Source organism: Eucalyptus grandis, chromosome 2, assembly GCF_016545825.1.
Source record: "Eucalyptus grandis isolate ANBG69807.140 chromosome 2, ASM1654582v1, whole genome shotgun sequence".
Taxonomy (NCBI): domain Eukaryota; kingdom Viridiplantae; phylum Streptophyta; class Magnoliopsida; order Myrtales; family Myrtaceae; genus Eucalyptus; species Eucalyptus grandis.
In genome coordinates this window covers 11,907,358-11,926,825 of record NC_052613.1, presented here as the reverse complement: position 1 = coordinate 11,926,825, position 19,468 = coordinate 11,907,358, and the positions used below count along the sequence as shown (strand labels likewise).

The 19,468-nt window shown below is 37.6% G+C and overlaps 2 protein-coding genes across 2 annotated transcripts; both read left to right on the top strand.

The window, feature by feature from the left end:
- The first annotated feature begins 7,952 nt into the window (after nt 1–7,952).
- On the top strand, nt 7,953–10,836 carry LOC104432062. Its single transcript, XM_039306772.1, has 7 exons — nt 7,953–8,131; nt 8,204–8,278; nt 9,741–9,800; nt 9,882–9,921; nt 10,027–10,132; nt 10,603–10,682; nt 10,780–10,836. Exons 1-7 carry the CDS (start codon nt 8,073–8,075, stop codon nt 10,834–10,836), a joined length of 477 nt encoding a protein of 158 aa, XP_039162706.1. The 5' UTR covers nt 7,953–8,072.
- Nucleotides 10,837–15,581: 4,745 nt separating this feature from the next.
- On the top strand, nt 15,582–19,003 carry LOC120290498 (ankyrin-1-like). Its single transcript, XM_039306771.1, has 4 exons — nt 15,582–16,233; nt 16,876–17,411; nt 17,824–18,238; nt 18,897–19,003. Exons 1-4 carry the CDS (start codon nt 15,582–15,584, stop codon nt 19,001–19,003), a joined length of 1,710 nt encoding a protein of 569 aa, XP_039162705.1.
- The last annotated feature ends 465 nt before the right edge of the window (nt 19,004–19,468 follow it).

Sequence of the window (19,468 nt, the reverse complement as noted above, 5' to 3'; positions counted from 1 at the left end):
TTTTTTTTTCTGGGTCTGATTTCGACTTTCCTTTTCAATTTCACTTTTAGCTTTTTATTTTTTTTATTTTTTCACTTCTCCTCTCCCTGTGCATCTTGTCAATATGATTTCCATGTTTTACTAAATGTCATAAGTTTAGGGCCATTAGATTCCAGTTGGCTGTGATTCCAAGTTCAATTTAAATTACAATTTCATTTTCGATTGCAGCAGTTTAATTTCAGTTTCACGCCTTAATTTTCTTTATTTTCAGTCGGCAGTAGCATGGACAATTTATCCTAGTCAAATTGCAGATATTTTGATTATTGGCCGTCCGTAAATTTGAGCCCACTAATTTCTATATTTTTTACTCCAATGAACTATATTTTTGAACAACAAAATTAGCCTCACAAAAACTTTAAAAACCCACGACACAATAAATAAATAAAAAGGTCAAACTGAAAAACCAACTAGATAAATTCAAGTTACTAGGACAAAATTAATTATAATAAAACTTGAGATTGAGTTCTCAAAATTTCATTTTGTGTGATTGTGATTTTGGTTCTCATTAGCATTGAATTTACGTTACTATACATTCAATTGAGCTAAATCTGAAGGGTATTTTTCAGTTATATCTTATTAATGTGTACTTCGAGTTATTTATTAAGCAACGACACATACAAAAGTTTTATGGATTTCATTGCACTATTTCTGTATTGTGTAATGAAGGCATTGAAAATTGAAACACTTTTTTATCATGTATATTTAACTAGTGTCCCATAGTCAGTCATTCACAAATAACAAGACTCGAGCTTTGGGAAAAATTATGTCAATAATGTAGTTGTGATGTGTGATCTAGTTCAATCATGCGCAAGAGCTATGATCTGAATTGTTTTGCAAAATTATGTTTAGTGACTCTTATGTGCATGTAATTTGCTGTCATTGTGCGTGCGTTACGTTTAAAGGACGCCCTTAAGTTAGTTTTAGAGTATTTGTACGGTTAGGTAACTATGTTGTAACTTAGCTCAATCGTGAAATATATTCAACAAAAATGAAGATTGTGGATCAAATTTGTTTTTAAGTTAAAAAATTAAATGTCGATGTTTACAAATTTATAGATGATCAAAACTTCAGAATTCTGTATAAATTTTCCCGTTCAAAAACAATTTAGCACTTTGCTTATTGACCTCACTAAAAAACAATCTTCGCTCTGCCACTGCTAGCCAAGTAGTTTAGTTTTCTTTAAATTTTCAAGTAGTACTTACATTGCTGTTAATTATTATCTCAGAACACTTCTCTCAGGAGATGACATGCCTTTCGCAAATCCATCTTAATTTGAGAAAGGCAGACTTGATAATACAATCATTTTGTGGTCGAAAAAGAATTGCATTTGTTCTTCTGAATCGTCTGAATATTAAATTCACGCCTTGTGCAATTTCACAGCACCAAAAGTTCTTCAGGAATTACTTGCTTAGAATAGTCTGCACCAACGGTGTCCTTAATATGAATCCAGTAGAATGTTTAGGGAAGAACTCTGTAGTGGATGTTTTCGAGCGCCAAAGATTTTCTTTTTCGAAGAAATGCCCTTGGCCACAAGATGTTTACTGACAGCTAAAGAAGAAACCATCTCCAAGTTGTGGCTGAGCAGTCAATATTGGAGAAGAGACACCGCGAAAGAGTTCAACAAACCGTCATCTAGCTTCGGAGAATACGATATTCAAGTTTCAGAGTTTAAGATGGACGGTGATCAGAGCATAAATATTGGTGATCATGAAATCTGGGAGCAGAGAAGGGCCAGATCGAAAGCACTGGAGTCGGTGAATGGAACACAACTTCAAGCAGAATTCAAATAACGTGTGTTTCTGCTGCTCCGCGCCGTTGTTAAAGTAGGCAATGTCAACAAGTTCATTGAGGCCCTTGAAAAGTATTCTGCCAAAGAGAGGGTCTCTTTGTCCGACATTATGAACATACAGGGTCCTTCCGGGAACTCATTGTTTTGCATCGCAGCGGGTATCAAGAATGCCGGCATCCTCCGAGCCCTTCTCGAGGTCATCCTTGACAAGTGGCTCGCAGCCGAGGCCAACTACCGAGGGGAATGCCGCACTCCACGTCGCAACAAGAGTTGGCAGGATCCGCTCGGCTGAGCTCCTCCTTGGCTGTGGCAGCATTGTGCACACGGCAAACGACGCGGGGAACACCACGTTGCATGAGGCTGTGAAGAATGGTTACTCCAAGTTGACCCGTATCCTCCAGAGTCGAGGCTCAAGAGCGGTGTATCCGGAGAACAAGGAGAGCAAATGCCCACCGTACTTGGCAATGGAGATCGGAAACTTGGAGATTCTCAAGCTTCTCAAGGAGGCGATAGATGAAAATGAAGTCCCTTGGTCCAAGAAGCAAGGCATGTCCCCGGTTCGCGGAGCCATGGGGTACTAGAGGTTTGGTCAATGATCGTACTTAGGGCTCTCACTATGGTACATTCATCATTCCGACCGTACAAACTTACGGGTGTGTCTATTTTAGGTCCGTCCCAGCTACTAAACCTTTAGGTCTCACGCACATTTTCTGTTTTTCTATTAGAATGGTTTAACTTTATCTAGAGCCTAGATCAACAATTGAAAGTTTCCCATAAATTTCGGCCCAGAAGAAGGCTGGTAAGAGCACATTACATATATCAGTCCATTACAATGAGTCAGTATATCATGTTTCAGCTTTCTTAGACATAACAAATCTAAAATTTAAGCCAATCCAATCTCATGGCTATATTTTACTTATGTTATGATCACATTATGATGAGAATTGCATAAACACATCTACCTTTTATATATTTGGGCCAAGTACCATATGGCCATATTTGAGCAAAACAAACCCATTAAACCAATCTGAAAGGCAGGTACCACTGCATTCGTTTTGCGATCATCCAACGATACTTACATCTAATTTCCAATTATGCATGTTCCACCTATCTACATCATTAGGAGTTAATTCCATTAGAACAATGTCTAGACAAGAAACTTTGTTGACACATAATTTAAATTCATTTTTAGAAATAAAAGATAATGTTTGATTGTAAAGGGAAATTTTGAAAAAAAAAAAAACTTTGAATTAAAAAATGCAACAATTGTGTAATTTTGGAGCCACTTTTTTGTTGAAAAGTTGAGTGAATATGTGCAATTATATCGAAAAATCTTCCCCTGCAAAAACAAACTTGAGTCTTTTCTTCAATAAATAAAGAATGCAAAGCTTCGGTTAAGGGGTTCTCTTCGTCTTCGTCGAAAGAAAAAAGAAAGCAAAAGTGAAAAGTCAAAAAGTGGAGAGTGGGAAGGGCTTCTTTTCGGCAAAAAAATTGAAAAGTGAAAAGAGAGGAAACAGAGAAGAGGGTTTCAGTTTTTGACCGGTCATTGGGAAGGAAAAGAGAAAGAAAAACAAAGAAAAAGTTGACAAGACCCCTACTGTTAACCTTCTTCCCCCATCCGCATCTGCTCGGCCAATCATCGGCTTCTGCTCTACACGGCGTCGCCGCTCGTCCGCCACCGCACCACCATCGTGCGAACACCGCCGTAGCAGCAAGCCCGAGCCGATCGCCGCCAGTAGCTGCCACGTCCCCTGCTCGACTCCTCCACGCTCGCGACCACCGCGCGCCTCCAGCCCGAGATCCAACCACACTGCCGTGCCCCGCCGAGCACTTTTGCTGCCGAGCTTCCCCTTGCCGCCCTTCGACCCAGCAACCAAGCGACGCCAACAGGTCCCTAACCGGCGTCGCACCTTCCTTTGCCATTGACGCCAGCAGCCGCTCCGTCTCCGCCCGAGCACCAGCACCCGTGAGCTTGCTGCCGACGCCACTGCACCTCCGCACAGCGACCCTCCTGCCCGCTGCTGATCTGCCTGCCGTCGCCCTCTCACCGGCTTCCCCCGCAACCGACGAACGCACCGCACGACCTGTTGCTGTCCTTGCTGCGCCATCAGCTACTGCCGAGGCGATCCTCTGTTTTGCTGCAGGTCTACCTCGCCGGACCTCCGACGGACAGCCCCAGCTCCGGCCACCAGGACCCATCACCCTTGGCGAACCACCATCACAGCTCAGCCATTACTGCTTCCTCGCCATTTCTTCGAGTCCACCGTGAGTTAGTCTAGGTAAATTTTTAGATATTTGGTTTCATAATTTTTATTTATTTATTATTTTCATTCTAACTTGATTTGTTTTGATTTATTGCCCAATTAGAAAATTTTTCATATTAAATCATGATAATAAAAAATATTGAGCCGTGATACGTCGGGTTAGATTTTTATTATTTCAATTTTTTTTATGACAAATTCATGAATTGCTTTGCATCATTGAAATAATATGTCATTGATTTATATTGATGAATTTTCAATAGAACATATTTTGGTGTGTTATTTGCACATCACATATTTTAGGTCCATATGCATTTCATATTTAAAGCTTTGCATTTTGATTTTTTAGATTCATATAGGATTATGTTAATTTTCCTTTAATAAAACGAAAAAGAACAAAAAATGTTATTTAGGTTATATAGATTTCATAATGTGCATATCACATGTTGCGCTTTAGTTAGAGGGTCATAGGTTCGTGCTTTAATATTCCCGTCGTGTAGTTGTTTTTTAATAAAAAGCCAAAGATTAGTATTGCATCATTATGTTATTTTTTAAAAAAATTATTAAGTCATTTTTAAAAAAAAAAAGAAAACACAAAAGTCATTTATTTGGTTAGTTAATAAGTTAGTTCATAATTAATCCCATTTCATGTCATCATTGTTAGTGTAGGTTGCATATAGGTAATAAAAATTATTAAAAAATCATAAAAAGAACATGCATATAGAATCACTATGTCATACATCCCATATCATATAGCACATGCATATTTATGATTATATAAATTAGATTGCACACATATTGTAATGATTTAAATTATGTCACATGAATTGCATCTCATATGTCATTAAAGTAAAACTCATGCATATCAAATTTAGATTAAGATTGCATATAATTAACATTTAAAAGAAAAAGAAAAATTAGGTGTCATGTCATTTAGAAATCATGTTTAGGGCATGCATTTTGATTAGCATTTTTGTAAGTTTTCTTTAGAGAGTGGACCTTAATCAAGTTGTAGTTTATAATTTCTTACAATTTATCACTTCAATCGATTGAATGTTATTTCATTGATTGTGCACTTGTATGACCACCATTTACATGTTAGTAGCTTAAGTTAAAATTAATCAAGACTGTTTGCAAAATATTTTTTTAAATTAAAATGATAAGATACTGAAAGGGTGTTAGATTTTTCTAGCATAACTATGTCCTCGGATCTATTGAATTTCTGGTTTGCAAAAGTAAAGTATTTTTTTTCATACTTTACTTGGGTTTCTAACAAACCCTAATTGGTTAGTAGCGACTCCAAATTGAGTATAATTACATGTTTAAATGAGTTAATTTCTTAGTGTCAAGTCGTGATTGGTAAGACTTGGGAGGGTCCGTGCCAAGTCTTCGGACTCAGTAATCTAATGGCCTTCTTTGAGTAATTCACTCTCGGGAAGGTCGCGACAACCCTAGATGGAATTCCTTCAATAAAATTGACCGAAAGGAAATATATTATCGAAGAGCCAAGCCATATAATGCACTCATACAGAAAAATGGCATATTTTGTCAGTGAGCAATTCAGCATGGCTTTTATACCACGGACTCTATTTCAATTTCATCTATAATAACAATAATAAATAGTACCAATGAGAAATCACATGCCAAAGAAAAATCATGTGATTGGCTCCATCATTCATCTCCACATAGAAACTACAATCTCTTAGGCGTCAATCATTTAGAAACTTGCATACAATGGTTTGATGACCCTCTCTACTTATTCAGCAATTACTATTATATGTAGTCTTGCCTGACAAACACTCTCGTGGGTCGTATACATGAGCTGTTACAGAGATAGGATGAAGAGGCATTTGTTGCCTCCTAGTGAAGAAATATAAAATTACATCCTCCTACCAAATGAGCAAAGCATGCAACTTATCAATCACCTTCTTTTGCTACCAGACAAATTAATCATCTTGGAGGGGAAGGTAAATCAAAATCAGTTGTAACTTCACATAAATAATCATAACCATGTCTTACCATTGCTCGTGATATAATCAAATGACTCGAGAGCCTCGGAGGTTTTCTTGTAGATGTTTGGTTATAAGACATGCACAAGTGATTGTCAACCCATCTGTAGTTAGAACAAAATGAGCACAATCATCAACTCTTAGCATTATTGAAAGTTTCTAGACTTAGACTACTGCTTAAAGGACACGCTTAAAGGACACAGGTGAAACCCCATTTGATCTAGGTGTATTGACATCTAAATTTTGGTAACCAAATTATTTATTTATTGTATTAAAAAATTAGGGATTAATTTTTTAACCCCTAAAAAAATTAATTAATTAATTAATTGCATAACATATAATTTTAAGTGCATTTACATTGAACTGGTGACGGATAGGTTCGACTTGGTGGTTCTAAACTTTAATTTGGCAAGCTCGCGGAGAGAGCAAATTGGCTTAAGCTCATATCCTCGAGAAGATTTTGCAGACTCATCTTTGCAAGATTTCAAATCTGAGAAACATCCTATTGCAATTTTGAAAAATCATTGAAGAATGTTCATTTTTGCAAAGGAAATCTAGAGGATATGGTGGAAAATAAAAAGTTATATTGCGTGTGGAAAAGAAATTCGTGGATATTAATTTGAATAATAAAATAAAAACCTAATCCTTAACCTATAAAATGGTTGTTTGCGTAGAGTTTTCGGGATGTCACACATTGAATATACGGCCGCACAAGAGGGGTTCTATTTTTCGAGATTGTTCTTGGTCTCGAGGTCAAAAATTCAACCAAAAAAAAAAACAACTTTTCTTCTTTCTTTCTTTTCGTAGGGGGTTTCTTTTTGGTTTTTTTAGGGTTTTCTTTTCTTTTGGGGGCGAAAGAAAACAAAAGTTGGGTTTCGGCATAAGGGTAGTTTATGAATTTGGAGTTTTTTTTATTTTATGATATTAACTCAAATAAAAATTAGTAATTAGTGTACATTGACAAAAATAAAAATTAAACAAATTAACAAAGATACATTCGGTGAGTGGAATCTGCACGTTAGTACCATAATCTATCTAGGAGTCTGCTAAGTTATGATGGTGCCGACTTTCAATCTTGTTTTGTAGCCTCTAAAGTAAGCTCAAAAGGAAAATTTCAATTCTGTCTTGATGCTGCTTCTCCCCCTTTTCTCATCAATGAATTAGCAAAAGAAAATTTCAGGTCTTAGTACCGATACCGATAGATCTAAGAATTTCAGATTTATATGTTTTTGGCCAATAAATGAGTCATTCGATCTGCAAGTTTTTTTCTTTGAGATTATTTTGTAATTAATACATTCTTGTTCAATAAAAAAATTGTTGTCTTAGCATTTTTTTAACATTTCTTGTTTTGTTCTTAATATAATTAAATTTCATCTTTTAAAGTTTCATAGTCAATAAGGTAAACTGTGATGTTATTTTGGAAAATCTTTAAAGATGGAAGTGAAAGTTCATAAACAAGTGACTATGTGAAATTTTTTTATTTATGTTGTAATTTTTTTTTAGATTACACTTGATTATTGATTCATAAATTTACTTGACAACATGTAAAAGAATTAAGTTTCTTGGAAATTTCTCTTTTCCACAAAACTAACTTCTATTAAAGTAAAATTTAACAATAAAAAGAAAAGGGACACCCGCAATAAAAAAAAATGGACATCCAAAATGTTAATTATGCAACTAAATCCCACATAAAAATGAAAAAGCTAAAAAGAGGAAAGTAACAAATATGGGGGCATCACTTCAAATTGTAATTGAATTACTGGGGATAATTTTGTCTTTTTCATGTTGGATGATTTTTTTTTTTTTTTAATGTTGTTGGGTGAATTTAGACGGACATAGTGCTGCCCTATTTTAAATTCGGAAAAGAGGAAGCTTGTCAATATCACGCAAAAGCAGATTTGCGCGCTCTTCTGCGTCCGAAACGAGAGCCCTTCTTCTTCTAAAGCCTTGCGATTCACAAGCTCTCTGCCAAATATGGAGAGAGAGGCGAGCAAAGTGGGTTCTGATGATATCTCCAATGAACCGATCGAGGCGTAAGTTTCTGAAGTAATTTCTGTTTTTGCACTCTGGATTTGAAATCTGACGTGAAAATTTGAAGTGTGCAGTCTTATGAGCCGGTTAAAGTCCATGGTAGAGCAAAATGGGAAGTTCTATAAGAAGAACGTAGAGTGTATATCGAGGTGATTCAACTTGTTATGCCTTTATCTTTTGCTTGATATTCATCCAATGGATTGAGCTCTCGGTGGGGATTATTTCACTGATGGGTTGATTTTCTTCCGATGGATTGAGTCTTTATTTCGCCGACAGGTTGCAGTTTGTGAAAGTCCCAGTTCTGTACCCCGTTCACACTATTTCTCATACAATCTAGTCTCTTTTCCGAAGCCAAGTTCGCAGAAAGTTTGTATCTTTAATGAGATTTCTCTCGAAAAGTTAGATAGAATCAATAGAAATATGGCCCCCAAAAGTTGTCTTTGGAAATCCCACCCAAATTGTAAAGACCCGATTTTCACTGTACACATAATGTCTGCTTTGGACACTAAATTCTCACGGTTTTGTTCTTCTTAGGGCAACCCATACCATCCAAGAAGACGTGTATGTATTTTTTTTTATACAATCTAGTCTCTTTTCCGAAGCCAAGTTCATAGAAAGTTTGTACTTTTGATGAGATTTCTCTCGAAAAGTTATACAGAATCAAAAGAAATATGGCCCCCAAAAGTTGTCTGGAACAATCCGATGGATACTTTGGAAATCCCATCCAAATCCTGAGAGAAAATCTTCTCTCGCTCAAACATTTGCTGGCTGTTGGTGCATTTTAGTCTCTGAATCTACTACGTCACAGGTGCTTGTCCCACGGCAGCTTTCATCAATGAAATTAGCTTGACCAGTTGAGATTTGAATTCTAACCGTGCCTATCAAATTTTACTGATATTGTTGATACGTAACTTCTATAAAACTTGTCGAGTTAACTGATGATTTAATTTACTAGTTGTTCAGAGTTTATCAGTATTGTCAGTATTAAGTGACTGGTAAAGTTGAATGCATGTTGGTTCATTATGTTAGTCGGCGAGTGCGGTGAAATTTTGTTCTGATTAAGCTTAAGAGCTCAAGTGTTGAATCAATTCAGCTTTCAATAGACATCATGTTTGCATTGCTCTTTATTGAGCATACTCTCGAGATTTTATCTATTGCTGTCCGGGATGCTTGTTCTTATCTTTCCCTTTGCAGGCTGAATCAGACTCCACTAGTTGAATACTCGATAATAAGCATGCTGATAACTTAATCTTCGGAGAATACTGAATCCTTTGCTTCATTTTCTTCTCGGATTCAGATATCGTGTGAGAGCATGATCGCCTGGCTTTTTCTTTATACCTATCATTTGATAAAAAAGACACCCTTGATTGAGGCTTAAATGGCTCCACCAGCTTTCTCATACGCTTATATTAGCTTAATCATGGGTTACCATATTTGTTCAATTTGCATAGGGTTGTTTAATTAATTAAGCCGATACATGTTCTATTCCAATGACAAAAACTCTTTTTGCATCGGTATATTGAACTCTTTTTTCTTGAGGTTTCCCCTGATCATTTTATAATGATCGTTTCTTAATTATCACTTTCTTGCTATTTGTCCTTGGCCGGATAGTTTGATGTCTCAGATCAAGTCAATGTATGATGAATTGAAGTCAGAACATGAGAAGAACAGGTAAATTCAAATCGATGCATGCAATTTGTTAACTTTGCTTCGGTATAATGTTTATATCTAATGAATACGTTCTTTATGTAGTCAATCTCTTGTGGAGTTACTTCAACAGAGTTTCGGAGAAGTAAGTGAGGGAAAATATAATATTTTTATTCTTTTGAACAAGGTCTACCTTGGTGACGTGATTTTTTCCTAGAGAGAATTCACTTGATGCGTTGATGATTTGCAGTGTGAAAATAGTGTCGGGAATGCATCCGTCAAGTTCCATGAACTTAACGAGAAGTTTTGCGAGGATAAAGCTTCTCATCAGCAAGCCCCTCTGCAGGCTTTAGATGGTAACTTTATTGGTTGCAAGTTGTTTATAGGCAAAAATCATGTACATTGGGATCTTACTAATACAATGAAAATGTAGATAGAGATAAGGTTTCACAATTTGAGAGAATGCTTGAAAAACTGTATATTTCCCTAATAAATTATCTTGTAACATATGCACCTTCATCTTAAAAGAAATATACCTAATGACCATGATTGTGTTTTCTTTGAGTTTTTCCCAATAGGATGTTGTTGGCTAGTCTGATGGCATATTTGGTTATGTTGGCCATGTCCTTTCCCCATCATATCGTCATTTGTTTGCTTCCATAGATATTTTTCCAAATTTGAGGAGGAGAAGGAAAGGCTTGTCACGCAATATGAACAAATAAGTGAGTTCAGATTCTCTTCTATTAATTTCGATCCCTTAAAACTGAATCAAACTCGCCTGATAATTTATTGCTGTCATACTAAGTCTATTACTTGCTCATAACAGGAAAGAAGGAGAAGTCTATGATATCTGCAATTGCTGATAAGGTCGCCAAACTGGATAAGTCCTTGAAAATACAAGAAGAGGTAAGTCATTTGTTCAAAATATGGGTTACATTTTTTGAGTCAGTTCTGTGCATGTGCACTATAACGGGTACATATGGACCTTCTTTTTGGAATGCAGATTCATGAGGAATTCAAAATTTTGGTGCAGACACTTTGCTTCAGGTTCCCACCATAAGGTAGTGCCTAATATAATTGTGGTTGGAGCACAACGCTAGACATTCTTTCAGGTCTTTCGACATGAAGATTTTGGGTTTGCCAACATGAACAAGCTATCATACATTATAAATAAGAAAATGAAATTGTATAATCTCTTACTTTGCACGTCTACTGTTGGACATGTAAATATGTAATTACGGTGGTGCCTGATATACTTTTGCTTGGAGCACAACACCAGACATTCTTCCATGTCTTTCAACGTGAAGATTTAGGGCTAGACTCATTTCTTGTTGCAAGGCAATTGAGCAATGGTGGCACACGTTTCTCCTTCTGTTTGCTATTGTGCCCTTTCTTTCCCAACAAGGAATTAACTTGTTCTATTAGCATTAGAAAATGGCGCTCATATTAGCCTAGCATTCATGATATGATTGACTGTACTAGTACCATATGCAGAGTAGAAAGATTATTGCAACCGCCAGCTGATCTAAGTTGTTCGAATTAGCTAGATGGGACAATGGCGGCATGCGAGTCAGCTCTGTGGGGTTGGACTAATTTGATAAAATGAAAGGTGCACACAATTCGTATTCTGTTGAGCTTGTTACTTGCTGTAGAAGTCCAATCTTGTGCCTCCGTAAGTGAAGATTCTGTATTCTTTTGCTGGCAATAGTTAAATCTTATGAGGACCGTGTTTGCTTTACCTGCAACTTACCTGCAACTTAAGTATTCTTGTCCGGTCCTATGCAACTTTTGAACGGTCAGCTGATTATTTAACCGGACATTCAACGACTCGCATCCTTCTCCTTTATACTATAGGCATTTAGTAGAAATCTGCCAAGTGAAGATAACACACTGATTAGGAGGCGTCAATCAGAGGCCTTCTTAGATTCTAATTTAGCAGCTCAACAGACCGAGAGATAAAATGTGAGCTGGAGAAAGCCAAATACCCTTTAGGATGAACTCCCAGATCTATTTATTACTTTGCTGAATTGAATGAAGTTCGAGGGATCAAATGTTACAGATGTTGCGTTTAGGCATATGAAGGCTCCCAATAAGAAAAGGGTTTGCATCAAACTGGTTTGATTAATCACTTGCCACTCCAAGCGTCCCACCTCTTTACCTTCTTGCTTTACCTTGTTAATTATTTGCATCGAGGTATTATTGACCATTTTTTTTCCCAGACTGATAAAGTGATTGTCACGAAATCCCCATAATTGCTTTCAAATTTTTGGCAAAATAGAAGCCCTTCAATTGAACGTTAAAATCATTCGATCACAATGTCGTTGCGGTCATCCTATGGGTGAAACCTGCCTTATTCAAGGAACGTGGATAGGATGATCTGCACGCATTTGTCACGCCTTAAGAAAAACATATATATTATGTGCAGAAAGTTTTTGCAAGGGAAATTGCCTAATCAATCATATAACATATTATAGAAATGTCGATTTAGTATTTTAACTTTTTAATTTTATCAATTTAGTTCTAAAATTTCACTTACAATTTTGATGTAGCTCTTGATCAATTTTCGCAACAAAGCGATCTAGTTATCATTGCTAAGGAGAATTATCAAAAAAATTGATCAATTTAGTCATGAATTTTTTTTGGCTAATTCAATTTTAAGCTTTTTTGCATTTATGTCAATTCAATCCATACAATCAATTTTGGTTAGCCGGAGCTGATATATATATATATATATATATATATATATATATATATATTATTTTTTTTGTGATCCAGAGACTCGTAAGCCGTCAACCGGCGGGCCAATCCTAGGGAGGACATGTGGAAACCACCACCACATGCCCCTGGGCAAGGCGTCAGTGCGATGCCTGGGATTCGAACGCCTCCCCTTCATGAGGGGGAGAGCGCTCACTCTAGCGACGCCACCTCAATGGGTGGTTCCGGAGTTGATATTCTTTATAAAGTTAAAGATGGGGAATGAGAAAATGTTTGCCTTTTGCAAGGGGAGATTGATAGGCGTTGAGGTGTTGAAAGTTGCAGCTAAAAGTCATGAGGAAGTCAATTTCTTCTGCATTTAGAGAAAATATTGGGTACCTAGAGTGCCCGAAGAGATTTTTGCAAATCCGTTCATTAGGAAACTCAGCCCAATTCATTTAATTTTCATTTACGATGTAAATGTCAAGTGTAACCCATTTGCACAAAGTTGCTTGAATCGAACCCTGCCCAGTAAACGAATATTTCCTACTTCTGGCTTCAGAAAAATCGCAAACAGTGTTACGAACTTCTTTCTTTTTCCAACCCCTCTCCACAGTATACCTACTCCCTTTACTCTCTTCTCACTTCTCTCTCTCTCTCTCTCTCTCTCTCTCTCTCTCTCTCTCCTTTTACTCTTTCCCTCTTCTCTCACATTTTTTCCTTCGAAGTAAAGAATAAAAGGACCGTATGTACTATACAGAGGGAGCAACTCATAATGATATTCAAAGCTTGTTCATAATTTTTCTTCAAGTTAGGATGGGGCTCAGTCATGTACCATGCCAGGTCCGGTATAGTAACTTTGTGCAAAGTGGGTCAAGACTAGAAGGAGAATATGTGTCGTACAAATGAGAGAAGAAACGAAAAGAAATTCAAGCCTCGTTTGTGGTTTATGAATAAAGTTAGATGACGGGAATAATTATGTACCTTGCAGGTTCAATCCAACCAAGTTTTTGTAAAGTGGATCTCATTTGATAATTACATTTTAAATAAGAAAATGAATTGATTTGGCCTATGCTGACAACTGATATTTTTTCCTTCGAAGTAAAGAATAAAAGGACCGTATGTACTATACAGAGGGAGCAACTCATAATGATATTTGAAGTTTGTTCATGATTTTTGTTCAAGTTAGGATGGGGCTCAGTCATGTACCATGCCAAGTCTGGTATAGTAACTTTGTGCAAAGTGGGTGAAGACTAGAAGGAGAATATGTATCGTACAAATAAGAGAAGAAACGAAAAAGAAATTCGAAGCCTTGTTTGTGGTTTATGAATAAAGTTAGATGACGGGAATAATTATGTACTTTGTAGGTTCAGTCCAACCAAGATTTTGTAAAGTGGATCTCATTTGATAATTACATCTTAAATAAGAAAATGAATTAATTTGGCGTGTGCTAACAATCGATATTTTTTCCTTCGAAGTAAAGAATAAAAGGACCATATGTACTATAGAGAGGGAGCAACTCATAATGATATTCGAAGTTTGTTTGTCATTTTTGTTCAAGTTAGGATGAGGCTCAGTCATGTACCATGCTAGGTCCGGTATAGTAACTTTGTGCAAAGTGGGTGAAGACTAGAAGGAGAATATGTATCGTACAAATGAGAGAAGAAATGAAAAAGAAATTCGAAGCCTCGTCCGTGGTTTATGAATAAAGTTAGATGACGGGAATAATTATGTACTTTGCAGGTTTAGTCCAATGAAGTTTTTGTAAAGTGGATCTCATTTGATAATTACATCTTAAATAAGAAAATGATTTGATTTGGCCTGTGCCGACAACCGATATTTTTTCCTTCGAAGTAAAGAATAAAAGGACCATATGTACTATAGAGAGGGAGCAACTCATAATGATATTCGAAGTTTGTTTGTCATTTTTGTTCAAGTTAGGATGAGGCTTAGTCATGTACCATGCTAGGTCCGGTATAGTAACTTTGTGCAAAGTGGGTGAAGACTAGAAGGAGAATATGTATCGTACAAATGAGAGAAGAAATGAAAAAGAAATTCAAAGCCTCGTCTGTGGTTTATGAATAAAGTTAGATGACGGGAATAATTATGTACTTTGCAGGTTCAGTCCAACCAAGTTTTTGTAAAGTGGATCTCATTTGATAATTACATCTTAAATAAGAAAATGAATTGATTTGGCCTATGCTGACAACCGATATTTTTTCCTTCGAAGTAAAGAATAAAATGACCGTATGTACTATATAGAGGGAGCAACTCATAATGATATTTGAAGTTTGTTCATGATTTTTGTTCAAGTTAGGATGGGGCTCAGTCATGTACCATGCCAGGTCTGGTATAGTAACTTTGTGCAAAGTGGGTGAAGACTAGAAGGAGAATATGTATCATACAAATGAGAGAAGAAACGAAAAAGAAATTCGAAGCCTCGTTTGTGGTTTATGAATAAAGTTAGATGACGGGAATAATTATGTACTTTGCAGGTTCAGTCCAACGAAGTTTTTGTAAAGTAGATCTCATTTGATAATTACATCTTAAATAAGAAAATGAATTGATTTGGCCTGTGCCGACAACCGATATTTTTTCCTTCGAAGTAAAGAATAAAAGGACCGTATGTACTATACAGAGGGAGCAACTCATAATGATATTCGAAGTTTGTTCGTGATTTTTGTTCAAGTTAGGATGGGGCTCAGTCATGTACCATGCTAGGTCCGGTATAGTAACTTTGTGCAAGGTGGGTCGAGACTAGAAGGAGAATATGTATCATATAAATGAGAGAAGAAACGGAAAAGAAATTTGAAGCCTCGTTTGTGGTTTATGAATAAAGTTAGATGATGGGCAAAATTATGAACTTTGCAGATTTAGTCCAACCAAGTTTTTGTCAAGCGGATCTTATTTGATAATTACATCTTAAATAAGAAAATGAATTGATTTGGCCTGTGCCGACAACCCATGAGTGATTTGTCTAAAGAGGCACTCAAGGAATACCGAATATTTTATCGTGTATTTAATCTTAGAAAAAGAGACACAGCAATAAGAGTTCTAACAGACTATCGTCTTACTTTACCGAAGACGACATTCGCATTTCAGAGTTATAAGATGGATAGCCATATCGCGAGAGTAGATATTGCTGATTATGAATGGGAGCCGACAAGGGCCAGATTGAGAGCACCAGAGTCGGTCAACGAAACCCGCCGCCAAGCAAAATTCAAATTTCATTTGAATCCAAAGCTACAGGCCGCCGCGGAAGATGGAGACGTGGACAAGTTCATCGAAGCCCTCAAAGCATATTCCCACAAAGTGGGTGTCTGCTTGTCCAACATTTTAATGACGGCCGACATCCTCCAAGCCCTCCTCGAGGTCATCCATGACAACCAGCTCGCCACTAAGGTGAACTACCAAGGGGACACTGCACTACACGTTGCGGCAAGAAAGGGCAGAATCCGCACGGCCAAGCTCCTACTTAGGTACGACGGCAGTATTCTAGACATGGAAAACTACACAGGAAACACGGCATTGCATGAGGCTGTGAAGAACAGTTGCCACGACTTGACCCGCCTGCTCCTGCGCCAGGGCTCGAAATCGGTGTATAAAAAGAACAAGGGGGGCAAGTGCCCGCTGTACTTGGCAGTAGAGATGGGGGACTTGGATGGTCTCAAGTATTTGATGGAAAATGTGGTAGGGCAGGTTATTCCCTCCCAGAATGAAGGCATGTCGCCGGTTCACGGAGCCGTGATTCACAAAAAGATAGGTTAGTGATTATACTGACGGTTCTCACTTGGGTAAATTTATTAGTCGGACTATTTACGTTGTTTGTATACGCGTGTCTACTTTGGATCCATACTAGCCGTTCAACCTGTAACTCTCATTCACAGTTTTTGATCTTCTATAATTGTTTGACTTTGTCTAGAGATTCCATCGATTATTGAAAACTTCTCATAAATTTTGTCCCAAAAGAAGGCGGTTACGATATGTTTGGACTTGGGTCGTAGCAAGACTTACCCCCTAAAGAATGTCATTAATCGAATACTTCAGAAGTCGATACCCATGGTATAAGCCTTTGTAGATACTATACTACTTATTTAATTGTCAAAGACCTTTTCTAAAACAGGAAGAGACTCATGCCATGCCTGTCCTTGATTACTCCCGGTGTGGTAAACTACTTCTTGGAAATGAATGTCTCTATAATTGGAAGCATTCTCTAATGTCTATACTGATTTATCCCCCAAAAGTAAGGATTTCAATTGTGTAGTCCATTCAATTGTGTAGTCCATGTAATATCGCATATTTGTTTTCTCTTAAGAAAAATATAATTGTCAAAAGGTAAAGTCACTAGACCCTTGGTCATGAGCATGACACAAATTCATTCTTTTCCCGCTCTCTAACAATGTAGTTATGCTGAAAGAGATGTCAGAGCAGAATGAAGATCTGTTTAATTTAAAAGATGCTGGAGGTGGTACTCCCCTCCATCTGGCAACATTAATGGATTACGTTGAGGGAGTCAATTTCTTGGTCGACAAGTTTGCTTGGAGCGCCTTTGAGTTTGACAATGAGGGCTATCTTCCGATCCATGTTGCATGTAAGATGGGTCATCTCAAAACAATGAGAAAGCTACTTCAACATTGGCCAAATCCGGAAGAGTTGCTAGATCGCAAGGAAGGGCAAAATATACTTCACATTGCGGCAAAGTATGGAAAGGTTGACGTAGTGGATCACACACTCGCAGAGCCCAAGCTTGAGAAGCTTATAAATGCAAAAGACACAGAAGGAAATACGCCTCTACATGTGGCCACATTGCAGTTGCAATACATCGTTCTTTCGCGTCTTGTTTTTCACGGTAAAGTTGATCTTAAGCTCATAAACGACAACAACTTGACGGCTCGAGATATTGCGGATGAGCAACCAAACCTATTTGGTCGACGACCTGAGGTAATGGTATCTACAGAATGGATTAACAATTTATCTGCTTTTGTTTTTCACTGTTGTTTTAGCTACTTCCTTTCTGAGAGAGACGAAAGGAAATAGAGTCCATTTTGACCCGATAAACTCCCTCAGGAGTCATCGACTGGAATTAAGTTTGTACAGTAAGCTCAGAAAAGAATGGCATTTGCAATCCTGTGTATAGCTAGAGATGAGTTTCATTTTATTTTAATCCTATATCTTTGATTATTAGTCCATTTCATTGATAATAACGGTCATTTTCTTTTTCTATTACGCTTCACCAGAATTATATATACGGTATCTTACGAGCTGCTGGAGCACCCAAAAGCGTTTACAAAGCAATTTCCCAGCCAAAAGGCTCAGACACGGGGGGAGCTTTGGAGCCTGAGCAATTGGAAAGACTGAAGGGCATGGCCGAAACCCGTATGCTCGTGGCGACACTCATTCTGCTGCGACATTTGCTGCTGGATTTTCCGTTCCTGGAGGATATAATGGCCCTGGATCAGATGCAGGATATGCTACACTGTTGAATAAACCCATGTACGACGTCTTCGTGATCTGCAACACCATCAGCTTGTACAGCTCATTAATTGCCATAATTGCCGTAGCAATCCTTCATTGGGCGGAGAGTGACGCGGTTCGTGTCCTTAAATTTTCAAGGCCACCAGTGGTCACAGCTCTTAGCACAATGACTCTGGCCTTCATGGCGGGTGTCTATGTGACCGTAAGCAAACGTATTTGGATCGCCATTGTTGCCTTGATCGCTGGAAGCACTGCCCTCTTCGTTATCTTGGGTCTTCACATTGCCCTTACCGGTAAGTTTGTGTTCATACTCTGGAGAGCTGGCATATTTAGTGTTAGAAGGTTGATCCATAAATTGCAAAAAAAATAAACGCCTTTGTTAACAACTTGGCAGCAAGCCGCGACTGCCTGACTACCCTCTTGAAGTCATCGAAGATCTTGCGGATCCATATGTGGATGGTGAAAGAGAGATGGCGAGGATTGAAAATCTGAGAAGACGTGCATGAAATTATGTACCCTGTTATGAAGCTATCTATATTTGGCATCCCTACGTCGGAGCCTAAGTTTTATTTAAGCGACTCTTTGCCAAATATATTTGGCATATCAATGGAGAGATTTCACGTTAACTTTGGAACTTAAGTTTTATTTTAAGTAGCTCTGTCAAAAACGGATATATGTCTTGCCTTGATAGGGATGTAATCTGACCGTGTCGGTTACTCTCGTGATAGAATTGGATTGCACATCCTTTGTCAGGAAACATTAATGTCGATTTTTCTGGATTAATTTTTTAAACAAATAAATTTCTAGATATCAAAAAAAAATAATACTGGATAATAACAGAAGTGTCGAATTACCTTCTAGTAGGAGAATCATATAACCATTATTGTCGAATTACCTTCTAGTAGGGGGATCATATACCATTCACATGAACATAAACCTCATCATTCACAGGCTCCAAGGTGAACAAACATGTTTGTATCTACTTCTCCTTCTTGTCGCAGTTGGATATACACTTGTCAGGTTCCTCTCGCTTGAAATGTATGGCACAAATTGCATGAGAACATCGTATACCGGGTGTGTCCCTCGATCTCCGAGGGCAATTTTGCTTTTGCATGTTAATCACAAACTTGTTTAGTTTGTACTTCACTCCATAACCTACTCTGTCATTCCAATCCACATGGCAATAAGTGCTTTCAGTTTCAGCCTTGCTTTCCTCTAATTTCATGGACTCGGGGGCAATACTCTCCATTCCATGTAGCAGCAACTGACATCTTCACTTGAATTCTTCTCATCCCATGGATTCTTATGTCCTCAAGCATGGATGCGGTGGCAATGTTGTTGAGACGTGCCTTTGTGATTCTTCCTTCAATTCGCATGAATATGTTTAGTGCAGATTCTATGTTCTGCCAGGGGTAAAAGCTCGTGGATAGCTAGAATTAATCCCTGCATAGAACATATCTGAGAACTAGACATCAAATTAAATTCATAGCAAAGAGGGAAAAAAGAGAAGAAGATGCCCTTTG